The sequence below is a fragment of the Panthera pardus genome, unplaced genomic scaffold, assembly GCF_024362965.1.
Source record: "Panthera pardus isolate Hobbes unplaced genomic scaffold, ASM2436296v1 HiC_scaffold_21, whole genome shotgun sequence".
NCBI classification, from domain to species: domain Eukaryota; kingdom Metazoa; phylum Chordata; class Mammalia; order Carnivora; family Felidae; genus Panthera; species Panthera pardus.
The window spans coordinates 62,362,244-62,390,230 of NW_026526777.1; the positions used below are offsets into that span (position 1 = coordinate 62,362,244).

The 27,987-nt window shown below is 38.7% G+C and overlaps 1 protein-coding gene across 1 annotated transcript in view; it reads left to right on the top strand.

The window, feature by feature from the left end:
- The window catches only part of WDR64 (WD repeat domain 64), a 138,936-nt gene that overhangs the window by 79,733 nt on the left and 31,216 nt on the right, over positions 1 to 27,987 (top strand). Inside the window, exons 11-16 of the mRNA XM_019423099.2 lie at positions 11,150 to 11,276; positions 14,342 to 14,490; positions 16,784 to 16,907; positions 19,524 to 19,699; positions 21,304 to 21,477; positions 27,071 to 27,201. Of these exons, the coding sequence (XP_019278644.2) occupies positions 11,150 to 11,276; positions 14,342 to 14,490; positions 16,784 to 16,907; positions 19,524 to 19,699; positions 21,304 to 21,477; positions 27,071 to 27,201 (881 nt within the window). The remainder of the gene's footprint in view (positions 1 to 11,149; positions 11,277 to 14,341; positions 14,491 to 16,783; positions 16,908 to 19,523; positions 19,700 to 21,303; positions 21,478 to 27,070; positions 27,202 to 27,987) is intronic.

The window sequence follows — 27,987 nt, forward strand, 5'->3', positions numbered from 1 at the left end:
ATCTGTCCTCAAAGCAGACTGTTGGAAATTTTTCTGGGGAAGATCAATATATGTTAGGAATCCTTAGCTAGTAAAACCTTAGTGACCAACTGTAAAGAAAAAATACAAACTAAGAGAAAGGGACTCATGCTTTGGGATTCAGACTCAACTTGAAGAGTCTGAAGCAGTCTGAAGAGTCTGAAAGCTTTTTGCTTACGTACACGTCTTGCCTTCTTTCTGTCTCTAATCCCAGAATAGTCATCGAACATCTTCAAAAGGCCCTGTTGATAGTTCTGACTGATGGGAGACAATGTGCCCCACAAAACAGTGGAGAACCAGCCCCTACATGAAACTTCCTTCCGTTTGTGGCTGTCACTCTCTATTTGTATAACCTGGGACACTTTGTTGTCATTACACGTTTGCTTAAGATGGGCTATGAGCTTCTGAGTTTTGCCCTTTGGGGCTATTCCCTCTTCACCCCACCCCCTTGCCCACCAGACCACTTGCACAAATACACACACACATTTGCATGTGCACACACACATATTCACTACTGTCTACCTAAGGTAGCTCTCTGGGTATACAGTTGCCATTAACTTTCATTCCTTAGTAAATGTAATTCTTGCAAAAGCCTGACATTGTTCTTTGGCTGGTAAACTGGATGTATCTCAAAGCTATCCTCCTGGAAATCTTGACTTCCTACTGTGTCTATATGAATCAAGCAATAATATGCGATCCCCTGCTAAGTGTCTAATACTGTATCAGGCCCTGTGATTAAACATCTTTTGATATAATCTCTGCCCAAAGGGAGTTAAAAATCTAGTTGAGTAAATAAGGCAAAACTTCCAAAAATCTTTGATGGCAAAACCTAGGAATGACAAAAACATCAAGTTCAGTTCTCTTACAGAACTGGAGTAAATTATGAAAGCTGGTTTTGCAACTTGAAATCAGGAAGTCATCAAATTGTAATCTTCTCAAAAAGCAAGGTTGACTTTGGCAATCTAACAAAACTTAAAACACTCATACCCTTTGACACAAAAATTCCATTTCTGGAATTTATCAAACAGGTATGTTTAGACTACTATAAAAAATTACATGTGCAAGGAGGTTCACTATCACTTTACTAAAAGAAAATAAAGGAAATAAGCATAATTCTATCAGTTGGAAACTAATTAAAATAAATTATGGAGCATTCATACAACAGAATACTATACAGCCATTAAAAAGAATGAAGTACATTTCAGTAAATATGCCCTCATATTGATGTAAGCTCTTTCTATATATGACCTCATTTAACGTTTGTGACAACTCTGTGAGACAGGTTCTGATATAATCTCCCTTACAAATGTAAAAACTAAGGCTCAGAGATGTTAAGAGATTTGGCCGTCACACAGCTAGTAAATGGTGAAAGAGGATTCCACTGAGTTTTCTGCCTTCAGAGGTGATATCTCCCAACAGTGATTAACCTAAGAAGTTGAACTGGAGATCCCAGAAGGAGTGGGTAGGTGGGAAAGGGTACTCTGGGTTTTGTACTGTTTGAAATTTTCTACCAGGCACATATAATAACGTGGTAATTAAAAAGTTAATTTTTAAAGGCATGCTGGGTGTCCTCATTTCATTTCCGTTTTGCCAGTTATCACACAGGAAAAATGTGAGAACAAGATAACAGAATCAACAGTTTTAGTTACACGTAGGAATTTTTTTTTTCTTCTTGTTATTTGGAAGAGCTTAAAAAAATACATTTTTGCATTGAATTCGCTACACAATCAACATTGAATGCCTACCATTTCTATTGCACTCTTATACATACCCCTGCTTTCAAATATAGTATTTGTCTATAATACTGTGTTAGCCCTCAAAAGAGTCATAATATCAGAGATCTTTAGGCTCTTCCTATGGAAAATAATGTAACCCCAATTGATTCATTTGGGGTCTAAAACCTAATTAACCTCTTGTAGACATTAGGTAAAATTAGGAAGGCTGGCAAAATCCCAGCTTCCCTTGACAAATCAAAAATGCTGAATTCCCCATGTCCCTCCCTCTATTAAATGACACTGCAATTCTAAAGACTTCTACTAATACAAGTGTTAGCATCCCACAATTGTTCCAACGTCTATTCAAATATAGCCCTTACAATGCATGATAATGTCATGTGTCATATCTACTTTCCTGCCTCGATGAGGGTCTGTCCAAGAACAGGAGGAATAGTGCTTCTACTGATCTTTTGTTTCTGAGGCAGCTAGCTCAGAGTTCCAGAGTTATTTGCTGTATAAGGAATCATGCATATCATGTTGGTTTTGCACCTTTTTACAATCCTTTTTCTGTGTATCCAAAACCAATGTCTACACATCTGATATTCTGCTCTAGTCACTCTGTAATAAACACCCATCAAGAAAAAAAAAAGAAGAGTTTATTAATGTGTTTGGATAATAGTGATTGGCATCGAGTTTGCAAGAAAAGACCGAAAACCTGGTTGAATCAAAACAATCCTCACTCCTGGCTCAGACACATGTAGAGTTTCCAAAAATTTTTACTTTATCATTATTTATTAATTTTCCTCACAAAACTTCAGGGGAGGCCTTCCTATTGTTCTTCTCTTTCATATTTGGGGATGAGTAACTTTATCCTCAAAGACTTGCAGCCTTGCAATTCAATTTTTCCTGGTGTTAAAAAAAATCCTGTCACTGAACCCCTGCATTCCCAATTTGTTTGAAAATCATTTTATTATTTTTTAAACTGTCTTTTTTTAAAAAAAAAAGTTTATTTATTTTTAAGAGAGACAGTGTGCGCAAGCATGGTTGGGGGAGGGACAGAGAGAGAGGGAGACAAAAAATCCAAAGCTGGTTTCATGCTGTCAGCATGGAGCCTGATGTGAGGCTTGAACTCATGAACATTGAGATCATGACCTGAGCTGAAACCAAGAATCAGACACTTAACCAACTGAGCCACCCAGGTGCCCCTGAAAATCATTATTTTTAATGCTACTAGAAGGTGAATATTTTTTGTAATCTCTGTGTTAGACAGATATGTAATAATATTTAATTTATAATTTATAAATACTGCATTCTGCATCCAAGGGCTTCTCTAGTTGAAGCCACCTATCCTCTCAGATTATTTTCTTTCTACAGCAGCTCAGTCTCTTTCTGAAATGCTGCCCTTCCTAATCCCCTTCAGGCCCAACCTGGCTCCACTTCTGTCTCTCAGGCTTTGAGGCACTAACACTGGCCACAGGAACACTGTCCACCCTGAGGGAAATGAATAGAGAAGAGAACTAGAATCGACAGATTCTAGAGCCTAATTGATAACACTACCCTCCTTTCCTCCAAAGTAGCTAATACATTAAAACCACCTAAAAACAGAGCCAATGAATTATGTTTTCTGACGTTACCCCGCTTATTAATTGATTTATCCGATTACAGCGTACTGACTGCCTACACAGTGCTGCAACATTATAAATTCCTTCAAGGTCTGGACCAAGACAGAGAATAAGCAAGTGAGCAGACCAAAACCCAGCTAAGTAACCAACCTAACTACAGAGAACACAGAAGACACTGAGAAAACAATCAAATAGCACATGGTTTCTCCCTTAAGCAAGTCACAGTTTAGTAGAGAAGGCAACTGAGTAAATCATCATATGGCATATGACATCATATGACAATTTCTAATTGCTATTACTGTATACAGATATTATGGGCATCTAGAGCTAGGAAGGTGACCAAAGAAGTTGACCTTTTGCTTTTTGGTTTTTGGTTTTTTTTTTGTTTTTTTTTCATTTTGAACAAGTGCTATGTTTTTATGCCAGTAGTACACATATAAGTGTCCCTAAACTGTAGATAGTTTTATTTTGCATGTTTCAATGTTCTTTATAAATATAGTGAATAGATCCTACAGAAATTTCCTTTTTTCCACTCACCACTATATGCTGAGATTTATCCGTGTTATAACATATGGCTTTAGTTCATTTATTTTAAAAGCTATGCAGTATTCTATCGTATGTGTATCACATATTTATCCAACTTGACCAATGACCATTGGACTTGTTGCTACCCTCTGTGGCTTTGGGATTGTTGCCTTGGTTGAACAGAGATATTTTATTCTAATTCAGTTAAATGTATCCATCTTTTATGGCTCATGCTTTCTTTGCTTATTGAAGAAATATTTTTCAACTCTTAAGTGCATAAGGATATCCTCTTCTAAGTTTTTCTAAAAATTACAGTTCCTTTTACATATTTAGGGCTCTGTGTATGTGTGCACACACTGGCACATGTGTCTGTATGCTCACTCCTCTGTATCTATAGCCTTTCCCCACCTGTCCCCTTGGGATCCAGTCTAGAAATAGGTCTAGTTCCTGAGCCAGAAGTAGTCTTGGTTTAGTTCCAGGTCAGAAATCAGTGTCCCCCTCTGTCCCCGGTCTCCCAGTTTTCTCAACACTATACCTCCAGATGAAAGTAGAGCACAAAAAAGAGGTTAGTGTGGAGGTTCCTCAAAAAATTAAAAATAGACCTATCTTATGACTCAGCAGTAGCACTGCTAGGAATTTACCCAAGGGATACAGGAGTACTGATGCATGGGGGCACTTGTACCCCAATGTTTATAGCAGCACTCTCAACAATAGCCAAATTATGGAAAGAGCCTAAATGTCCATCACCTGATGAATGGATAAAGAAATCGTGGTTTATATACACAATGGAGTACTACCTGGCAATGAGAAAGAATGAAATATGGCCCTTTGTAGCAACGTGGATGGAACTGGAGAGTGTGATGCTAAGTGAAATAAGCCATACAGAGAAAGGCAGATACCATATGTGTTCACTCTTATGTGGATCCTGAGAAACTTAACAGGAACCCATAGGGAAGGGGAAGGAAAAAAAAAAAAGGAGGTTAGAGTGGGAGAGAGCCAAAGCATAAGAGACTCTTAAAAAGTTAGAACAAACTGAGGGGTGGGAGGGCAGGGAGGGTGGGTGATGTGTATTGAGGAGGGCACCTGTTGGGATGAGCACTGGGTGTTGTATGGAAACCAATTTGACAATAAACTTCATATATTGAAAAAAAAAAAAAAAAGAAAGTAAAGCACAGCCTATTGCTTCTCAGTTTCACTGACATGTTCTGCCTTGGAGCACTGAGGTGCTTCTGGTCCTGCCCCCCTCTTGTTTGGATCCATAGTGATATGTCTCTTGCTTTGAAGCCTTGTTATTTCTTTTACTTTCTCTCTCTCTCTTCTTTAACATTTTTTCTACTATTTCTCTGTGTTTGGAGAAGAAATGGCTCCTCAGGGCATAAACTTACTGAACTGTGACTCCTTAATTCTCTTTATGACAGATTTGAGGAAAGAGTAGCAGTTAACTACACAATAGAGGGTGTTGAAAGGAAATTGTAGATGATAAGAAATGTGGTGTGCAGAGACCAGAAAAAGAAGGAGGGTTTTAGAAATTGGGAGCAATCTAGTGTGAGGGTAACAGAGGCAACATGAGGGAGTGGGCAGCAGAGAGCCCTGAGACTGCAGCATGATCAGCCAGCCCAGCAGTCACCACTTCCCTGAAACCACACAAAAAACCTGAAGAACAGAACACTAAAGAAGAGAGAAACACACAAAAAAGAAAACAGAATGAGTCTATAGAAAACATTACAGATTTGAAAGCATGTTCACATCAATTCAGTGAGGTGCAGAGTGCTATATGTTATATGTCTGTTGTAGAATCAAGAAAACAGAGGCTCAAGAGATTTAAGTGATGGGCTATAACTGAAACGCAGATCCTCTTTTGCCTCATTCCCTTGTTCTTTTTAGCAACCACAATGCAGACCAGATACACATATAGTAAAAAGCCTGCCACCCAGGAATGCATCTTGGTGAAAGCAATACAATCAGAAACAATTTGAATAGAGATAAATTTCTTTGGCACTCCTCAGTTTCACTTTTAGGTTTTTCTCCTACTTGTCTCTTATTCTGGGATCTGAACCTAAATTGATAAATAGTCCGTTATACTCATTTACCTTATGATACAAAAGACTGATAAGTTTCAATGTTCTAGCTACCCTCTCCCAAATTTGTGTTTTTACTAGAACAAAGGAAGTAACTTCCAACTGTACAAGTTCTGAGTAACACTGGCCTACAAAGTGTATGCATTTGAGGCAAAACTCCTTACCAGTGTTCCCTAAATCACATGACTTAGACAACTTTATGCTCCTACATGTAAGAATCAAATTGCCTTTGCAACAGTGAAGTTTTGAGCTCCTTTCACTCACTTACAAGTGTCTCAAATAAGAAGACAGTATATCCCTATTAACGAAACTACTTACTTCATAGGTAGTTCTTATAATAATTATTCATTTGCTCAACAAATATTCCAAATGATTAGGTTAATAGTAACTATTGTAAAGTGAAAATGTTATTTAAGGATGCATGCTAGAAAATGTAACTTTGACCAAATCAAACTTATTTCTGAAATTCAATCACACTGTAACTTGCTTACAAAGACAGAATAATTAATAAGACTAAGACAGACCAGTTATCTCAAATGACAAAGGGTAAATTTGACCTACTGTTGCTGAATTTGTACTTTATTGTCCTTTCTATTCTTTTATATCAATTAGAGCTCTGTTTGAGTAATTATGTAATTCTCTTTTCTTTCTCAAAGGAGAGCTTGAATAACCTATTCCACACACTCCCACTATATCTATACCATCCCTAAACTGCTTTCTATAATACTTACATCCGTGGGCAGCAGGAGGGGGATGTTCTTAGAAACCTCATTTAGTAAGATGGTTTATCTTCTTAAGTCATGAAAGAGCAATGTGAAACCCTCCATCTAAAATATAAGTCTTCTACAGGGTATCAGAATGGATAAAAAAACAAGACCCATCTATTTGCTGTCTACATGAGACTCATTTTAGACCTGAGGACACCTTCAGATTGAAAGTGAGGGGATGGAGAACTATTTATCATGCTACTGGAAGTCAAAAGAAAGCTGGAGTAGCCATACTTATATCAGACAAACTAGACTTTAAATTAAAGGCTGTAACAAGAGATGAAGAAGGGAATTATATAATAATTACGGGGTCTATCCATCAGAAAGAGCTAACAATATAAATGTCTATGCACCGAATACAGGAGCCCCCAAATATATAAAACAATTACTCACAAACATAAGCAACCTTATCAATAAAAATGTGGTAATTGCAGGAGACTTTAACACCCCACTTACAGAAATATATAGATCATCTAGACACATGGTCAATAAAGAAACAAGGGCCCTGAATGATACATTGGATCAGATGGACTTCACAGATATATTTAGAACTCTGCATCCCAAAGCAACAGAATATACTTTCTTCTCGAGTGCACATGGAACATTCTCCAAGACAGATCACATACTGGGTCACAAAACAGCCCTTCATAAGTATACAAGAATTGAGATCATACCATGCATACTTTCAGACCACAATGCTATGAAGCTTGAAATCAACCACAGGAAAAAGTCTGGAAAACCTCCAAAAGCATGGAGGTTAAAGAACACCCTACTAAAGAATGAATGGGTCAACCAGGCAATTAGAGAAGAAATTTAAAGATATATGGAAACAAATGAAAATGAAAATACAACAACCCAAACGCTTTGGGATGCAGCAAAGGCAGTCCTGAGAGGAAAATACATTGCAATCCAGGCCTATCTCAAGAAACAAGAAAAATCCCAACTACAAAATCTAACAGCACACCTAAAGGAAATAGAAGCAGAACAGCAAAAACACCCCAAACCCAGCAGAAGAAGAGAAATAATAAAGATCAGAGGAGAAATAAACAATATAGAATCTAAAAAAAAATGTACAGCAGATCAATGAAACCAAGAGTTGGTTTTTTGAAAAAATAAACAAAATTGATAAACCTCTAGCCAGACTTCTCAAAAAGAATAGTGAGAGGACCCAAATAGATAAAATCATGAATGAAAATGGAATTATTACAACTAATCCCTCAGGAATACAAACAATTATCAGGGAATACTATGAAAAATTATATGCCAACAAACTGGACAACCTGGAAGAAATGGACAAATTCCTAAACACCCACACACTTCCAAAACTCAATCAGGAGGAAATAGAAAACTTGAACAGACCCAAAACCAGCGAAGAAATTGAACCAGTTATCAAAAATCTCCCAACAAATAAGAGTCCAGGACCAGATGGCTTCCCTGGGGAATTCTACCAGACATACAAAGCAAAGATAATACCTTTCATTCTCAAGCTGTTCCAAAAAACAGAAAGGGAAGGAAAACTTCCAGACTCATTCTATGAAGCCAGCATTACTTTGATTCCTAAACCAGACAGAGACCCAGCAAAAAAAGAGAAGTACAGGCCAATATCCCTAATGAATATGGATGCAAAGCAAATAAGATACTAGCAAATCGAATTCAACAGCACATAAAAAGAATCATTCACCATGATCAAGTGGGATTCATTCCTGGGATGCAGCGCTGGTTCAACATTTGAAAATTAATCAACGTGATACATCACATTAATAAAAGAAAAGAAAAAAGCATTTGACAAAATTCATCATTGCTTCTTAATAAAAACCCTCAAGAAAGTCGGGATAGAAGGAACATAGTTAAACATCATAAAAGTCACTTATGAAAAGCCCACAGCTAACATCATCCTCAATGGGGAAAACCTGAGAGCTTTCCCACTGAGATCAGGAACACGACAGGGTGTCCACTCTCCCTGCTGTTGTTTAACATAGTGTTGGAAGTGCTAGCATCAGCAATCAGACAACAAAGGAAATCAAAGCCATCAAAATTGGCAAAGATGAAATCAAGCTTTCACTTTTTGCAGATGACATGATATTATACATGGAAAACCTGATAGACTCCACCAAAAGTCTGCTAGAACTGATATATGAATTCAGCAAACTTGCAGGATACAAAATCAATGTACAGAAATCAATTGCATTCTTATAAACCAATAATGAAACAACAGAAAGACAAATAAAGAAACTGATCCCATTCACAATTGCACCAAGAAGCATAAAATACCTAGGAATAAACCTACCAAAGATGAAAAAGATCTGTATGCTGAAAACTATAGAAAGTTTAGGAAGGAAATTGAAGAAGATATAAAGAAATGGAAAAACATCCCATGCTCATGGATTGGAAGAATAAATATTGTCAAAATGTCAATACTACCCAAAGCTATCTACACATTCAATGCAATCGCAATCAAAATTGCACTAGCGTTCTTCTCAAAGCTAGAACAAGCAATCCTAAAATTTGTATGGAACCACAAAAGACCCTGAATAGCCAAAGTAATATTGAAGGAGAAGACCAAAGCAGGAGGCATCACAATCCCAGACTTTAGCCCCTACTAGAAAGCTGTAATCATCAAGACAGCATGGTATTGGCACAAAAACAGACACATAGACCAATAGAATACAATAGAGACTCCAGAATTGGACCCACAAAATTATGGCCAACTCATCTTTAACAAAGCAGGAAAGAACATCCAATGGAATAAAGACAGTCTCTTTAACAAATGGTGCTGGGAGAACTGGACAGCAACATGCAGAAGAATGAACCTGGACCACTTTCTTACACCATCCACAAAAATAAACTCAAAATGGATAAAGGACCTGAATGTGAGACAGGAAACCATCAAAACCCTAGAGGAGAAGGCAGGAAAAACCTCTCTGACCTCAGCTGCAGCAATTTCTTACTTGACACATCTCCAAAGGCAAGGGAATTAAAAGCAAAAATGAACAATTGGGACCTCATCAAGATAAAGGCTTCTGCACAGCAAAGGAAACAACCAACAAAACTAAAAGGTAACCAATGGAATGGGAAAAGATATTTGCGAATGACATATCGTACAAAGGGCTAGTATCCAAAATCTATAAAGAACTCACCAAACTCCACACCTGAAAAACAAATAATCCAGTGAAGAAATAGGCAGAAAACATGAATAGACACTTCTCCAAAGAAGACATCCAGATGGCCAAAAGGCACATGAAAAGATGCTCAACATCACTCCTCATCAGGGAAATACAAATCAAAGCCACACTGAGATACCACCTCATGCTGGTCAGAGTGGCTAAAATGACAAATTGGGAGCCTATAGATGTTTGAGAGGATGTGGAGAAACGGAAACCCTCTTGCACTGTTGGTGGGAATGCAAACTGGTACAGCCACTCTGGAAAACAGTCGGAAGTTCCTTAAAAATTAAAAATAGTTTTACCCTATGACCCAGCAATAGCACTGCTAGGAATTTACCCAAGGGATACAGGAGTGCTGATGCATAGGGGCACTTTTACCCCAATGTTTATGGCAGCACTCTCAACAACAGCCAAATTATGGAAAGTGCCTAAATGTCCATCAACTGATGAATGGATAAAGAAATTGTGGTTTATATACACAATGGAATACTGCTTGGCAATGAGAAAGAATGAAATATGACCTTTGGTAGCAACATGGATGCAACTGGAGAGTGTTATGCTAAGTGAAATAAGTCATGCAGAGAAAGACAGATACCATATATTTTCACTCTTATGTGGATCCTGAGAAACTTAACAGAAGACCATGGGGGAGGGGAAGAATAAAAAAAAGTTAGAGAGGGAGGGAGTCAAAGCATAAGAGACTCAAAAACTGAGAATAAACTGAGGGGGAGTGGGAGGGAGGGGAGAGTGGGTGATGGGCATTGAGGAGGATACCTGTTGGGAGGAGCACTGGGTGTTGTATGGAAACCAATTTGACAATACATTTCATATAATAAATAAATAAATAAATAAATAAATAAATAAATAAAATACAAATCCCATTGTGAAAAAAAATAAAATAAAATATAAATCTTCTATTTATTCTCCAATCCATAATGTAGAGAGATGGCTTCATTTGAACTGTAAGTCATGATCAGCCCTCCAGATTCTTAAAGAAGAATACTGTTTCTCTGTAATGATAGAAAAATCTAGTTCCTCTAGGCAAACTTTTAATCGCTGCTGCTATTTACTTGATATTAACCGACAATAATTGAACCAAGAACCAAATTGGAGTTTAGCAAATGTGTGCTCATCACGTAAATCCTACTTGCTGCAAGATTTTAAGAGCATACTGCAGGCTTTGAAAATGATTCACCTAAATAGCTTTGAGTGGGGAACATAGGGTGTCAAAGTGGTGAACTGTGCTCTTTCTTTCCCCAGGTTTTCAGGGTGTGGGATATACAGACTCTTTCACTATTACAAATCTTCCATGACAGCCAGGGAGGACCAGGAGATATGCAGATTTATTCTATGGTATATGACTCCAATAGTGGCATGCTTATTACAGGTAAGTGTACCCAATTAATGGCAGACAAAACTCTTATCTTGACTTTTAACCTTTTTTAACTATCACTTGAAGAAAACTAACCAGAAGAAAAGCAAAAGTAGAAGGGGAATATGTAAACTGTGATTCATCACAGTAGATTTTATTTATTTTTTTTAGCAAGAGAGAGTGAGTGGGAGAGAGGGGCAGAGGGAGAGAGAGAGAGAAAGAGACAGAAAGAGAGACAGAGAGAGAGAGAGAGAGAGAGAGAAAATTGTAAGCAGGCTCCATGCTCGGTGCAGAGCCCAACTTGGGCCTTGATCCCACAACTGTGAGATCATGACCTGAGCTGAAATCAGGAGTCGGACACTGAACCGACTGAACCATCCAGGTGTCCCCATCACAGTAGATATTTAATTCAGTTCCACCCTGTCCTGTCTTTCCATTACCGGGTAGATAAAATGTGTGACTGAACTTCCTCAAAAAGACCAGGTCAGTGCTCTAAGTTCTTGAGTCTAGGATGATGGCTTGGGTTGAGCAAGAAGTAGGATGTGATGTGTTGCTGCATAGAAGGCAAGCCAGCTCTGTTATGACTCTCAGAAGCTGGAATATAATCCATTTTAGAGTGGCTGCATCAGAACGCTGAATCAATGCCCCCTTTGTTCAGTGAGGCAATTTAGCCCCATGCATTCTGGTGCTGAGACAGTCAGTTAGAAGGTGCTGACCCTCCCACCTGTCTTTGCTTCTAGACAATGAAGTGGAGAGAGAGGATAGAGTTCCAAATGACAGATCCCCAGGGCTGATGCTAACAGATTTGTTTCCTTTTCTTGTTGTCTCTTAAAAAACAAACAAACAAAAAATGCTTCCTAAAGTCACAAAAGATTCTGCTAAGGCATTTAGGTTAAATGTGATTCACATGCATGCCTTCTGGCTTTAGAAGAAAAAATACACAATATTAACAGTACTTCTTCCTTCTGGAACACCAACTCAGATGCATTTCCTAAGCATTTTCCCACTGACCACCTGTTCTGAGTTCCTGTGAGATTAATTAGAGTAGGGAAATGGTGCTATCTCTGTTGGTGGAAAATATAATTATTTTTTAACTCTGGGGGTCTTTTTCCAAACCAGCATTTCATACTTGACAATTTTCCACCTTGTAAAACAGAACTTAATTCTAGGTATAAGCACCCCTCCTCTTTATTACCTCCTCTGAAAATAACATGCTAATGACTGTAAGCATATTCTCCTGGTATCCCCACTTGCATATTTGATTAGTGGGCTCAGCATTTACAACCCACTTATCATCAGAGTAACTAAGGACTCAAGTATCAAGACAAAAGAAGGAAGAGGAGGAAGGAGAAGAGAAAATCAAGATTACTTCCCAGTTTTATGTAATCTTGACAGTACTTTACCTACAAAAATATAGAGCTCTGTGTATTGCTTACATCAACTGCAACCATCAACTTGACATCAGAATTACATGAAGCTTATCTCTCAGATTCTATTTCATGCTTTGATTCAAATGACACCGCCATAGTAATCTTCTAAACCCCAATGACAGCAGCACCACATTCTGGAAATGTTTTGTAGAATATACTGTTGTTACTGTCGTTTTTATTATTCCTCTGTTAATACAACTACCTTTTGTAAAGTTCTTTTACAAAGTGCTTTCATGTACTTTCATTTGACCCACACAACCACCCCATGAGTTGGGAATTACTGCTTATCCTATTTTATAAATGACAAACGAAATATTAAAACAGTTCCATTGACTAGTTTTTTTTTTAATTTTTTTTAACGTTTATTTATTTTTGAGACAGAGCATGAATGGGGGAGGGTCAGAGAGAGGGAGACACAGAATCTGAAACAGGCTCCAGGCTCTGAGCAGTCAGCACAGAGCCCGACGCGGGGCTCAAACTCACATACCGCGAGATCGTGACCTGAGCCGAAGTCGGACGCTTAACCGACTGAGCCACCCAGGCGCCCCAATGTTTATTTATTTTTGAGAGAGACAGAGACAGAATGCAAGTGGGTTAGGGGCAGAGAGAGAGGAAGACACAGAATCCGAAGCAGGCTCCAGGCTCCGAGCTGCCAGCACAGAGCCCAATGAGGGGCTTGAACTCACTGAGCTGTGAGATCATGACTTGAGCCCAAGTCAGACGCTCAACCAACTGAGCCACCCAGGCGCCCCTATCTTAAAATTTAAGCACCTTAGGAAAGTGCTTAGTAACTCCTGCTGAACCTTTTCCTACAGGTGCAGGTGGGATTGGAAAGTCATGAGAAACTCAATACAAAGGGTTTATCTTTGGTAATTTAATCTCCACATCAATAAAACAGAGAAGTTTCATTTTGTTTGATCTTTGAAATGCTTTGAGATTCTTATTTATATTTCTAGACATTACACTGAAACAGAATACATAGTTGATTTTGAGAGTTAAATCATATTTGCCATTTATATATTCCTGTAAAACCAAACTACCCCCTTAGGAAAATGTAAATAAGGAATATCTGCTCTCCATCTACTTCCCCATGGTGATTTAGAAATTAATCTTATTTAATATTGATGTTGCAAGCACTGGCTTGCAACCATTCTTTCATTACATTTAATAGGAATGTGTTTACAGAGTGCTTTATCATTTGTTGGTTGGAATAGGCTCTCTAACAATAAATTCCAATCACTAAATGGAAGTTTACCTTCAGCAGAAAGCTGACCTTTCAGCAGAAAGCTACTATACACCAGATGGAGAGGCATGTGGTAGGCTCTCTAAAAGAAGGAAGACAGTAGACTGTAAAAAAATAGAAAAATGGGGGTCACTGAAAATAGGATATCAGCGAATCCAAATTGCCTGTACTTGAAAATTAATGAAGCCGTCAAAATGAATGTTTTTCTCTTACTGAATAACATAGGCTTTATTTGTCAAAAATGTCTTATAGAAAAAGAATGTGTTTTCACTTCATTAGATATCCTAGGAACTGATATTACTAATCCCACTGATTGGTTCTTTCCAAACACAAATGATTGAGTAAAATCCTTTGTGATTCAAAACTTCTAATATTGGGTATTTGTGAGATACTTATTTCTGTTCTAGGATCTGGTGTCATGGACATGTATCCTCTGACGAGGATGGTACAAGATACAAAACAGATTCCTCACACTCATGAACGAGAGATCAATGTCATGCTTTACAACAGATATTTTCACCAAGTCCTTACTATCTGTTCTGAATCCATAATTAAGGTGAGTACATATTGGCTCTTCGGAAAGAAAAAGTCAGAGCTAATAGAATTTTCTCTTTTTACAGGTAAGTCTTTGGGAAATTAAGTAACTGTAGTGGTGCATTTGATGAGACTCAACAGTAGAGCTATTTTTAAGCGTTCATGCACATGTGAAAAACAAGTATTTTAAGCCAGCTCAGACAGCTTGCTATTTTTCTTTCAAGAGAGAGTGCACATGAGCAGGGGAGGGGCAGAGGAAGAGAGAGAGAATCTTAAGCAGGTTCCGTGCTCAGCACAAAGCTTCACTTGGGGCTCAATCCCATGACTATGAGATCACAACCTGAGCTGAAATCAAGAGTCTGATTCTCAACCGACTGAGCCATCCAGGCACCCCTACACTGCTTATTAGGCCACACACTCAATTAAATATATAAAGCTCGTTTTTACTATCAGAATAGAAATTTTAAAGGAAATATATCAAGGAAAGAGAACTAGGATAGATAGATGATAGATGATAGATGATTTTTAAATCTGAGCTATGGGAAGAAGATACGTTAAGAAGGAAGGGAAAGAAATTTATAATGTTTACTGTAACCCCTATAGGTGCAGGATGTATGCCAAGTGCCTCAAACCCATGATCTTATTTAATCTCCACACTGGTTTTCTGTGGACACATAAAAGTTTACATTTTAAAGATGAGGAAACTAGGACTCAGCAATCAAGAAACTTGCCTCAGATCATATAACTAGTAAGCATCATAGCTAGGATATGAATCCAGGTTTGCCTGATGTAGATACCTATGTCTGTTTCTCTGCATTCCTCTGCCTTGTCATTACTGTGTTCCCCAGGGGCCAGGGTATGTAGCTATCCTGAGTACACCTGTAATTACAACCACTGAAGCCATCCAGCAGTGATGGCTGGCAGTGTTTTCTTCAGAGTGTTGTCCTTTCATTTCATTCATGCTGCCCTTTCATTTCATGCATGATCTCCAAAAGGAGAGAGCTCGAGCAGTAGAGAGCATCCTGTGGGGACCCTTTAAATCCCCTCTCAATCTTTGACCTTTTGTGCTCATCTGCTGGAAATTTTCTTGAGCCAAAATCTCCTGAGTTCACTTAATTATCACCTATTTCTGATAATGCCTACAAAATAAGTAAAGGAAAACTAAAACTATGGAGAAAATGTCTTCCCTGTAAGAGAAGCAGTGGGGGAAGGAATGCATCTAGGTGAGTTTTCATTATGATTGATTGGTTGAAGAGTGATCCTACTTCAGGCCAGGAAATGGATGATGTCTGAAACCTGTTCATGCAGCATCACTCATTTCTCCCTTGAGGACCCTGTCTGAACTCGGGAGCACTCAGATGTTGACATCTGGGCTCTAGGGCCAAACTGGCCTCATTCAGATCAGTCGGTGGCCCTTGGTTGGCTACCTGGCCTCCAGGTGATTCCATTGAGCTCCATTTGGTCCCTCTCTCCCTCTTCCAGCTGCAACACCTCTCAGCTCCCCGGAGGGACAATGCACCTTCCCATCTCTGGCCCTTTGCTTATGCAATCCCTGTCCCCAGATACCTTGAGAGCCACCATTCTGTGCTTGCCAGTTCTGTTTTATTACTCACTGACAGCCTAGTTCACATGTGAGCATGACAGATCCATGAAAAAGAAGAGATTTAGACTGGAAGGCTGGAGGTATAGAGCCTCTCCCGTGTTTCCAAAGAGAAATAATGATGTGTCTTGACATGTTTCTGGATTTTTCAGTCACACCCAGCCTGACTACACAGACAGCTTTCTCTGAAGTCTTTCTCTCTGTCTCTAAAAGTGATGCCTGTGTCCCTAATCAGAACACTTCTTGGAAAGGTCAGTGAGCTCCTGACCTTCCTCTGGGTCCTCTTAGATTCCATGTGTCAACCACAGATTCTGTCCTGTGACCGTGGCTAATTTGGATAAATGTCAACAGGGAATAAATCCCGTTTCATTGTTTTGTCTGTTATAATTGTTACATTTCTATCTTGCTGCAAATCTTGCTTCGTGCTTACAGTGGCAAAATTGACTACTTCCTCCACAGCCAGGGTGCCTGGAATAGTCGCTGCCTGTCTCAGCCACCTACAGCAGACACAGTCCAGGGTAGCACAGTAGCTACTAGACAGCAATGTATCTTTTAGAACTTTGTTTGCTCAAACCAACATTCATGGCAGAATGTTGGGAAAGATTTTAGAAGTGCATAATACCAATTTTGGGGCTTTTTGAATATTGTAAAATTTGTTAATAACTGAAGGGTATATGGATTATTTTATTTGTGTTGTTGTTGTTCTTTCCTACAGGTATGGGAAATCGAGACTGGCCTCCAAATATACCAGATTTTAGACCCTCATGGCTTCAGTGTTGAACTGACTTCTGCAGCTATTAATGAAAGTGGATTTCTTTTTGCCACAGGAGCATATAATGGTCAGACTCATATCCAGAATACGGCCTCCCTGCCTTAGTGCCCTGAGAATTTGTGCTAGGAACTCATTAGTTGTGTGGGTTAGAGAGAGCATGAATCAGGCTGGAATATGTCAGCATGCCAGAGAGTGCTCTGCCTTAGTGACTCTTCTCTAATGAGCACCAGAGCCCTGATATCAATACCTGAGATTACATTTATATTATTGCTTTAACATTTGCAAAAGTCTTTCATGCATATCTCATTCTATCTTTGGTGGGATTTACTTGCATTGACTCCTTTTGCCCTTTTCGTTTTGGGTACCTTCAGCTAAGAGATGGACATTACATTTAGTGCTTGCTGATAATATTTTTACTGACAGTAGACTTGAGGACCAGACAAAAATCCAGCCAACATTGTTATACAACACCTAGAATTCTCTATTGGACTTGTTGATATGTCTAAGCTCTTTGGGAGCATACACCAGGTCACACTTGAGAGGATGTCAGTCTCCAGTGGTATTAGGTCGCTTGCTGCTCCTTGTGTTATCTATCGAGCATTGTGTAAAACCTTCTGGAACTAAGCACTCCAGCTGCCTCACCTATCATGTCACCTGGGCCTGACCCCCCACAACAGAACTACTTCATCTAGACCACATGGTCAACTTGTATGCACTACTCATGGTTTATTTATTCTAGAGATATAGTTGCCAAAGAAATTCTTGCTTGTAAGCCTGTTGGTGGGATGTGTGTACACGCTGATGTGAAAGTCTGATTTTTTAAAGTGTGGCAGACAATACACATGAAATAAAATCATGAATGTAAGTGCTGGGGTGTGAATTGGTGCAACTGCTCTGCATGTGGACAATTCTTAAGAAAACAGCCTTCCTGCTCTATAAGCACACTCTACATACATATGAAAATTAGTTAAAATAGAAATTCTGAGCAATGTACACAACTATTATCAGGCATATGCATTAGCAATTCATACAGATGACTAAGATAGTATTACTTTTGGACAAGCAAGTCACATTTCATTATTAGTGCTAGGGTGGAGACTTTCTTCAAACTTGGACAGTTTGTCCTCCACAGAGGTAATTGACAAAGGTGCAGAGACATTCTAGGACACCCTGGGAAGCAGGATTCTTCGGGTCTCAGAACAGCTCTGCTCACAAGCCATCAGGTCCCCCTCATTCCCACCGACCCACACACCTAAGCTGAGCAGTACCTCTCCTGGCTCTCTATGTCCCCATTAAATCTGACTGCCAAAGTTCCAAAGTAGCAGGAAATCTGGGCCATGAGACTGTAGCCCACATATCCAGGACTGAATGGAAGCATTCTTTCTTTCATTTGTTTGCACGACTGTGTTCCTCCAACACCATAAAGTCCTTGAGGGCAGGAACGATGCCCGTTCACTTTTCATCCCCAGCTACTCGCACAGTGCTGAGTATATAGGGAGAATTTAGTCAGCGTTTAATGATGTTGTTAGTGAGTAAACAAATGGTAGGAGTTGTGAGTGTTGCTGATAGAGAGTACCTGGCATAAAAGGAGTAAAAGAACACAGTGAGAACATTCCGGATGTTCAGCAAGAGTAAAGCTGGGAAATAAGAAGCAGGAGACAGGGTGGGATTAGGGTTACACAAGGGGAGGAAAGTGACGTGAGGGGCTGTCCACTGGATTCTAAACCTGAGGTGACCCCTAGAAAAGCCTACAAGAGACAATTCCTACATGGAGTTATGACCTAGCAACAAACATTCAACAGCCACGCAGTGAATCAAGCCTCCTGGCCCCTCATCAAGTTCCCCTAAATCAAATGACCCAAGTTAATGACAAAGAAAATATGATTTCAGATGTAAGAAGAAACTCAGCACCCCTTTTGCATTTCGTTCCCATGTAACCAATAAAACAACTCAAAGCTTGATAGATTCCTACCTGCTGGAATTCTCTTAAATATTTTACTACCTAGTAAGAGCTAAATTTTTCAAACATGTCAGCACCTTAGGAAATGTGACATTATTGGACTGATCTTTCACTACAGCTGACTACTGTGACAAAATATTAGATAAATAGGAAGATATTGGAGGGTATGTAGTGAACTGGAGGACATTGGAAGAATAAGGGCAGAAAGATCTACTTCATACAGAAAGCTCAGCTAGGAGAGTTTAAGTGTTTCAAAAAACCTGTCACAAATTTCAAAACATTGCCTAGTCCTGCTAATTTGTATTAGCCTGTGACAAATAAAGGCATACAGAGATTCATTTTTTGCACAGCAAGGCTAGGGAGACTCACATGTCATAGTAGGAAATAAACATAGGATAAATGGTTGGCAGAAAGCTTTCAATTAGATCAATTTCTTAAAGTGTATTTATATATTTTGAGAGAGAGAGAGAGAGAGAGAGCATGTGTGAGTGGGGGAGAAGCAGAGAGAAAGGGAGACAGAGGATCCCAAGCAGACTGTTGGCACAGAGCTCTACGCAGGGCTGGATCCCATGAACCCTGAGATCATGACCTAAGCCCAAATCATGAGTTAGACGTTTAACCATCTGATCCACCCAGGCACTCCTAGATCAGTTTTGTCTGAGATAAAAGCCAAGCTTTCTATAAATTATTTTTATCTACATAGTTTTTTTCCTGTGTGCTCAGGAACAATTAAAATCTGGGACTTTGGCAGTGGGCAAGAGATGAAAATGTTGCCTGAAGGGAAAGACTGGAAGGAGGAAGAGCACTGGCTACGGCGCCTGATTTTCCTGAAAGCTCAGGAAAAACACCAGTACTTGATCCTCACCTTGGAGCACAACGGGAAGATCAAAATGATCCAGGTTTGCAATCTCAGTTTTATATTTGTACCCTATGTGCTCTTCTTGGGGAAATCAACGGAGTCCATGGATGATCCCAATTTCACGCCTCTCTCACCAGTCATCTGAGGATAACATTTCTCCACGAGTCTTCCTAGGAGGCTCCCAATTAAGAGCATCCTTGTCCAGGTCCAAGCAAAGAACAAAAAAGAATAGCTGATCAGCGACAGCATCTCGCCCAGCCAGCATTTGCTGAAGGATTAGTTAGGAGCCCCTGGAGCAGGTATCAGAAAGGTGAAACTGACCCACAGCTGCCACCTCAGACATTGTTTATACCCTCGTCTGGGGATAATTCCCTGGCGGAACTGCTCCCCAGCAGTCTCGGTGTAAGGGAGCAATGATTCCCCTGTGTTCTCAGAACTCATAATGCATTCAGCGATGCTCAAGTCACTTTTTCAGTTTGTCACCAAAATTGCTTTGTTTACTTTGAGGTTAACGATGCAATCTGCTCAGGGCCATTTCGGGAGGATTGAGGTAGGCTAATTTATTTTTTCTGCGAGTCTATTACCACCTAAGAATGCTAATGCCTTCTTCATTTTTAAAATGAAGGCTAGATCATTTATCCTGGCTACTGAGTGGATCTCTCTCTGCCTGGAACTCGAGGACTCATTGAATTTATTATTCCCCTTCTGAAAGCTAAAATCAGAAAAAAAAAAATCTTAAATTAGGGAAGCAATCATGAAATTTCAGCATTGATTAAGGTGACTGATGTCCCTGCTGCTGGAAAAAAGGAGTGAAAAACATCCCTGATGCAATATACTCTTCCCATGTTGTCTGAGCAATCCAGATAGCACCATAGAAAGGAATGTTTTAGTTATTATACACTCTACCACATGACAACATACTGATTTCCCTTCTTTCAATTAGTGCAACTGGCCACCAGTATGCTTTTCCTAATATACAGTGTCTATTATAAACAAGCCTTTTTTAACCATTCAAAAAAAAAAAAGCCTGGTGCTGTTCCCAAGTCAAAATTGGTTTTGGTTTTATTACAGCATTGTTCATTTTGATTATTCTGGTTCTTCATGTTTCAAAAATCCATAGACTGAGCTTGATGAAGACTGAAAACCTCTCTTATTCATATTTGTATTCCTGCTCTGCCCCAAGCAGGTGCTGATTAAGGATTGAGAGAATGAAGAAATATAAGAAACCTTTTAGAAGATATGTAATAATTTGTACAAATCTCAAAAATATGATGTTAAGTGAAGAAATTTAAAGAATTCATACAGTTTGATAGCATTTATAAATAGGCATAAAGAAATGTCATTATATATGTACACGTATATATGTACAATAATATGTAATATATGTATATGCAGAATGTACGTATAAGTTTATGTAGAAATATTAAAACTTCCATAACTAACACTGTATTCAGGTTACTAATTACCTCTGGAGAAGGAAGAAGAAACAGGACTATATTAAAGAGATCTAGACAGGATTTAAGATTTGATAAAGCCAGATGGGGGGTACATCATTGTATGTTCTATTTTTCCTATACCTTTAAAACAGCTCAAAATAAAACAGTGAATTGAATTTTTCATATACTCACTGTATTTCTATTGAAGGGTAAGGAAGATGATATGTGCCTTATGGTAATATGGGAGCTGCCCAATGTCATGCCTATGCTACAAAGTGGGATTCACACTGTGCATCTGAGGACATCCCCTCAAAACAGGAGCATGACTATTCCTTTCCCACAAGTCGAGTTGATAGAGAAAAACTTTTCTCAACGTGCTAATGTAAGTTTCATTTCTTCATTTCTTTCCTTTTATTATGGAAAATTATAGACATACAAAAGTAGAGAGAACAATACGTTGAACTTCTATGTACTAACATGCAGCTTCAGGAATTATGTGTACATGGCCAAACATTCCTTTTTATTCCTACCACTTCCCACAACCACCACAAAAGAATTATTTTGAAGCAAATCCCAGACATTAGGTCATTTCATCCCTAAATATTTCAGTATGTATCTCTACATGATAATGACTCAAAAAATGGAAGGACATGGTTATTTTTAAGATATCTTCTAAAATAATTTTTAAGAAGTCCTTAATATCATCAAATATTTACACAGTGCTCAAATTTCCTAGATTGCCTCATTTTTTTTTATGGCTTACAAGATTCAAATAAGGTCCATTTGTTGCATTTAGTTGATAAGTGTCTTAAATCTCTTTTAATCTATAAACATATTTCCATTTCTCTTTTTCCTTTGCAATTTATCTACTGAAGATAGTAAGAGTTGGTGCCATAGTTTCCCATTTTCTGGATTTTGCTGATTGCACCCCCTGGTGTAATTTAAGGAGTTCTGTCTGTACTTCCTCTAATCTGGCTTAATTGCATGAGCTTTGATTTTTTTTTTAATTTTTTAATGTTTATTTATTTTTGAGAGAGAGAGGCAGAGCATGAGAGGGGGAGGTGCAGAGAGAGAGGGAGGCACAGAATCCAAAGCAGGCTCCAGGCTCTGAGCTGTCAGCACAGAGCTTGAGGTGGGACTCGAACTCACAAACCGTGAGATTATGACCTGAGTCAAAGTCGAACGCCCAACCAACTGAGCCACCCAGGTGCCCCTGATTTTTTTTTTAATTAGATTCGATAGATTCTGTCATATACTTCCATTAGGATTCACAAAATGGTTGCTTTAAAAATTAATTAGTTAAATTAAAATCTCTAAGAAAGTATTTTTGTGAGGCACTTGTATCTACTCAGTATGGCAGGAGCACGTGATCATTCCTGAGGGGTACAGTGCATGACATGTTTCAGGCTGAAGAACAGAGAACTAAGGAAGCTGCCCTTGTTCCCATAAGGATTCAGATCGATTGATTTTCTTGAGACTTTATCAATCGTGTTTGCTTACTCTAATATTAGCTCAAGCCATTTATACTTTCCAGTTTTTACAAGGATAAGTGGTCAGATGCTAAAGAATGCAAGAAACTGAAAATTATAGAGGGAGCAATTGAAGAAAGCCTTAAGGTTTTACCGCTGTCATTAGTGAAACAAACATAATTTAAGAGAGAATAATATAGCTTGTTTTAAAGAATTTGGAAACTGGGGCGCCTGGGTGCCTAGTCAGTTAAGCGTCCCACTTTGGCTCAGGTCATGATCTCATGGTTCATGAGTTCAAGCCCCACGTTGGGCTCTGTGCTGACAGCTCAGAGCCTGGAGCCTGCTTCGGATTCTGTGTCTCCCTCTCTCTCTGCCCCTCCCCCTCTCATGCTCTGTCTTTCTCTCTCTCTTAAAAATAAATAAACATTAGGAAAATTTTTTTAAAGAATTTGGAAACTATTATTTCATCCTACATGGAGAGATATTGTATTATTTTCCCTCAAATTTAAATGTTAGTTCAGCTCTACAATTCCAATTCCATTCTTGTTAGTTTAAGTGATAAGTAGGTTTCATAGTTTGCTAAAGGACTTGAAATCAAACTATACAGTGACTGTCTCAGGATAACATTACCACATAATGTGTGCCAAAGCTGGAAGAACAGAATGCATCTCCTCAAACACTCATTCTAGTCCCTTTCTTCCAGCTCCACACAATTGGAAACACTAGGTTCAGTTCTTTGTTCCTTGTTTGGAGCTAATGAAAGCTGAACAATGATTAATGCACAGTGAACTAGACCTGATGCAATTGGCAAGTTATTACATGGGTAATGAAAAACGCTTACTTTGGAAAAAATGAGAAAAACTTCTGGAATAAATTATTGAAGTATAATCAAAGTACCTTTATGGTTATAATAAAAATGTAAATTATCTCTGATGTTGAGCCCTTATGTTTTGTATTTATCATAATTAGCATTTATGGCGCTTCTTTTTTGCAACACATTTTTAAATTACTCTATAGACGGAAAGTTTGCAAAAGTCACTTAGGGAAAAAAACTTGGGTTGTGCATGGAAATTATCTTTCTCTAAAACTCTTCCATTTATGAAGGACTATTTATTGAATACCCACTTTGTATCATGCATTGTTCTCAGCACCAGGATTAACAGGTTGGTGGAGTTTGGTACCTATACCTACCGCACTCTGGCAGCACAGCAGAGAGCTGGGAGGATTAGGTCAGGGGAGTTTCCTAAAAACCATTGCTGAATAGGTCTGAAAGAATTACTAAGATGTAGCTTGGCCCAGATAGGGTATCTAAAAGTTTCCAGCAGGAGTTGAGAAGACAAAGTGAATGCCAAGTGGACGAGATAAAATGAAAAATGTCGCAAAAGTAAGAAATTGCATGGTTTGTGAGGAATAACTGCAGGTACCTCAGTGTGGCTGAAAGAAGATGGGGAGTGAGAGAAGATGGTGATGGATAGATAGGTAGGGGCTAGATCATGCTCATGGCGTTAAGGTACTTGAATATTGTATAAGAAATAGCCATTGAAGGGCTTTAAATGAGAAATGACATGATCAAATTTGTGGGTAGCACCTTTGATGCTGCTTTGATGACAGTTTATGGTTTTCTTTTTTAAGTTTATTTATTTATTGGGGAGGAGGGGCAGAGAGAGATGGAGACAGAGAGAATCCCAAGCAGGCTCCACACTGTCAGCGCAGAGCCCAACACAGGGCTCAGTCCCACGAACTGTGAGATTATGACCTGAGCCGAAATCAAGAGTCAGACACTTAACCAACTGGGTCACCCAGGCACCCTTTGATGACAGTTTTGAATGGGACATGATTGCAGGCAGAAGATTCAGGCAATAGGCCACTGTTTTTGGTGAAGGAGATAAGGCCATGATAGGATGGTGGAAGGAGAGCTTTCAAACAATCTTTAGGTGGCAAATGTAGCAGAACACGGACTTCATTAATTAGTGATTGATGTTATGTAGTTGGGAGAGGAGGGTCCTGACAGAAAGGAAGGAATCAAGGACAGCATGGAGCTTCCTACTTGAAAGATGGACTGAGGGGGTGCTACCCAGTGAGTTGTAGAATGGAGTGAAGTAACATACTTGAAGGAGGTGAGAAATTATGCATGTTGAGATACCTGTAACCTTTCTAAGTAATTAAATATGTAACCCCAAAGTTTATGGGAGGGGACTGAAAAGATCATTAGAACACTGAAATTGGAACAATTATTAAAACATAGATGATGAGATTGCCCAGAGGAGTTGGAAAAAAGAAAAAGCCAATGGGCTAGAGCTAAACCCTCAACATATTAATATTTAACAGGTTGGTAGAGTAAGAGGTACCAAGTAGGAAACAGAAAAGGAAGGGTTGTCAGACACAAGCAAAATTAGGAGTCTTATGTCAAAGATGTCAACAGAGTAAGAAGTTTTAGGAAGGAGAGAGCAATTGAGAGTGACAAGAATAATACACCTATAATCTTTTTTTTTTTTTTAATTTGAGTATAGCTGACACACAATGTTACATTAGTTTCAGGTGCACAACTTAATGATTTGACAGGTTTATACATGATGCTATTTTCACCACAATGTAGCTACAACTGTCCCATTACATTGCTATTACAATATCATCCACTGTATCCTTATGCTGCGACTTACTCATTCCATAACTGGAAGCCTATATCTTCTACTCCCCTTCACCCATTTTGCCCAGTGTCCCACCCCCTTCCTTTCTGACAACGATCAGTTTGTTCTTTGTATTTGTAGGTTCAACTCTGCTTTCTGTTTATTAGTTTGTTTGTTTTTTTTTAGATTCCACTTATGAGTGAAATCATATAGTATTTGTCTTTCTTAGTCTGACTCATTTCACCTAGCATAATACCTTCTAGGTCCATGCATTGTATCTCAGATGGCATGATCTCATCCCCTATTTCAATTTTAATTTGAGTATAGTTAACATATAGTGTTATATTAGTTTCAGGTGTACAATACATTGATTCAACAATTCCATACATCACCCAGTGCTCATCACCAGTGCAATCCTTAATCTCCACCACCTGTCTCACCCATTCACCCACCCACCTCCGCTCTGGTGACCAGCAGTGTGTTCTCTATAGTTAAGAGTCTGTTTATTGGTTTGTCTCTCTCTCTCTCTCTCTCTCTCTCTCTCTCTCTTTTTCCCCCTTTGCTTGTTCATTTTCTTAAATTCCACATAAGAAATCATATGGTATTTGTCTTTCTCTGACTGACTTATTTAGCTTAGCATTATATTGTCTAGCTCCATCCATGTCATTGCAAATGGCAAGATTTCATCCTTTTTTATGACTGTGTAATATTCGTGTGTGTGTGTGTGTGTGTGCACGAGCACTCATGCATGCACACAGGTACACATATGTATGTATACACCACATCCTCCTTATCTATTTGTCTATTGATGGATATTTAGGCTGCTTCTATATCTAGGATATTGTAAATAATGCTTCCATAAGCATATGAGGTACATATATCTTTTCAAATTAGGGGTTTTATTTGGTGTGAGGGGTAAATACCCAGTAGTGGAATTATTGGACCATATGGTATTTCAATTTTTAATTTTTTGAGGAACCTCCATACTATTTTCCAAAGTGGCTGCTCCACTTTATATTCCCATCAATAGGGCATGAGGATCCCTTTTTCTCCACATCATCACCAACATTTATTTGTTTCTTGTCATTTTGATTTTAGCCATTCTAACTGGTGTGGAGCAATATCTCATTATGGTTTTGGTTTGCATGTCCCTGATGATGAGTGATGTTGAGCATCTTTTCCTGTGCCTGTTGGCCATCTGTATAATAGACCTCTACTTTATTTAGATGTCACTCTTCTATGTTCCTAGAAAGTCTTATACATGCCTCCAATACAGCACTTTTAAATTGTACAGGGCTTTATCTTAATACTTTCATGATATGATAAGTTTTGTCCAGGTCACAGACATTCTGTTTGACTTTGTATTTCAGGAACCTAACAGCAGGTGTCCAACAAATAGTTGAAGCAACAATTGAAGAGTGCCAAATAGCACTGGCAATAGAGAGTGCTTAGTGATAAATAGAAAAAGTTTTCATAGAGAAGTATGGAGCAGAAGCCAAACAGTGAGTGAAGGGAAAGTCGTAGGGAGGATCAGCCAATATAGAATATTTTTAAGAAGATTGAAGGAAAGAGAAGGAAGGCAAGGGAATCTAATGGTTGGTATGCCAGGGAAGAATAAGTCAAGTCTGGGAAGAAGGAGCCAGTAGTTGAGGAGTATATTTTGTTGTTTTAATGAGTTCAACTAGTTAAAACAAACAAAAAAAAAACTTTAATGCAAAATTAAATCTATTTTACTAAATTTCATGCTCTAAATTTAAAAAAAATCATAATGAGACATTTTGTTTTAATGGTAGAATAACAAACTGTACACATAGCATTTCTGCTGTGGTTAGATACTGTGTTCATGATGGTCCATAAGTCTTTTTGCTTCCTTCTTCAGAATCCTGCCATCAGTATGGAAGTGAACTGCATTGATTTATTGCAAGTAGAAGGATATAATTTGATAGTTGCTGGAACCTTAAATGGTGTGATTATTTTATGGAATTTTGTAAACTCTACTGTCAAAGAAGTGTAAGTTGCATCTTTAAACAATATAAAAGCTGTACTGCAAAAGAGCCAAAATAACATTCAATACTTTTTTATTTTTTTAAAATTTTTAATGTTTCTTTATTTTTTGGGGGGGGAGACAGAGAAAGAGGGGGGCACATAATCTGAAGCAAGATACAGACTCTGAGCCTTCAGCACTGAGCCCGATGCAGTGCTCAAACTCATGAACTGTGAGATCATGACCTAAGCCAAAGTCGGGCACTTCATCAACTGAGCCACCCGGGTGCCCCACATTCAACATGTTTTTAAAAACAATAAATCAGTGGTATAACAGCGGTGATGCTCTCAAGAGAGGCTTTTCTGGAAGTTACATTCATGAGATTTGTTCTGTATGTCCAAATCCCAGAGTAATAATAGGAATAATAAAAGGAAATAATAATAATAATAAAAGGAAACTTAAGTATTCATATTCCCAAGTCCCTTGACTTTCACTCTTCTCCCTCTAGTACATACTTTCATGTGTGATCCTGTCCTAATTTATAACCTACATAAAAAGTTAAAATATGTATATATTTTAAATTTTTGTAATGTTTATTTATTTTTGAGAGAAGACAGAGAGAGACAGAGTGTGAGCGGGGGAGGGGCAGAGAGAGGGAGACACAGAATCCGAAGCAGGCTCCAGGCTCCGATCTGTCAGCACAGAACTTGATGTGGGGCTTGAACCCATAAAACCACAAGATCATGACCTGAGCTGAAGTTGGACACTTAACCGACTGAGCCACCCAGGCACCCCTAAAATATATGTTTTAA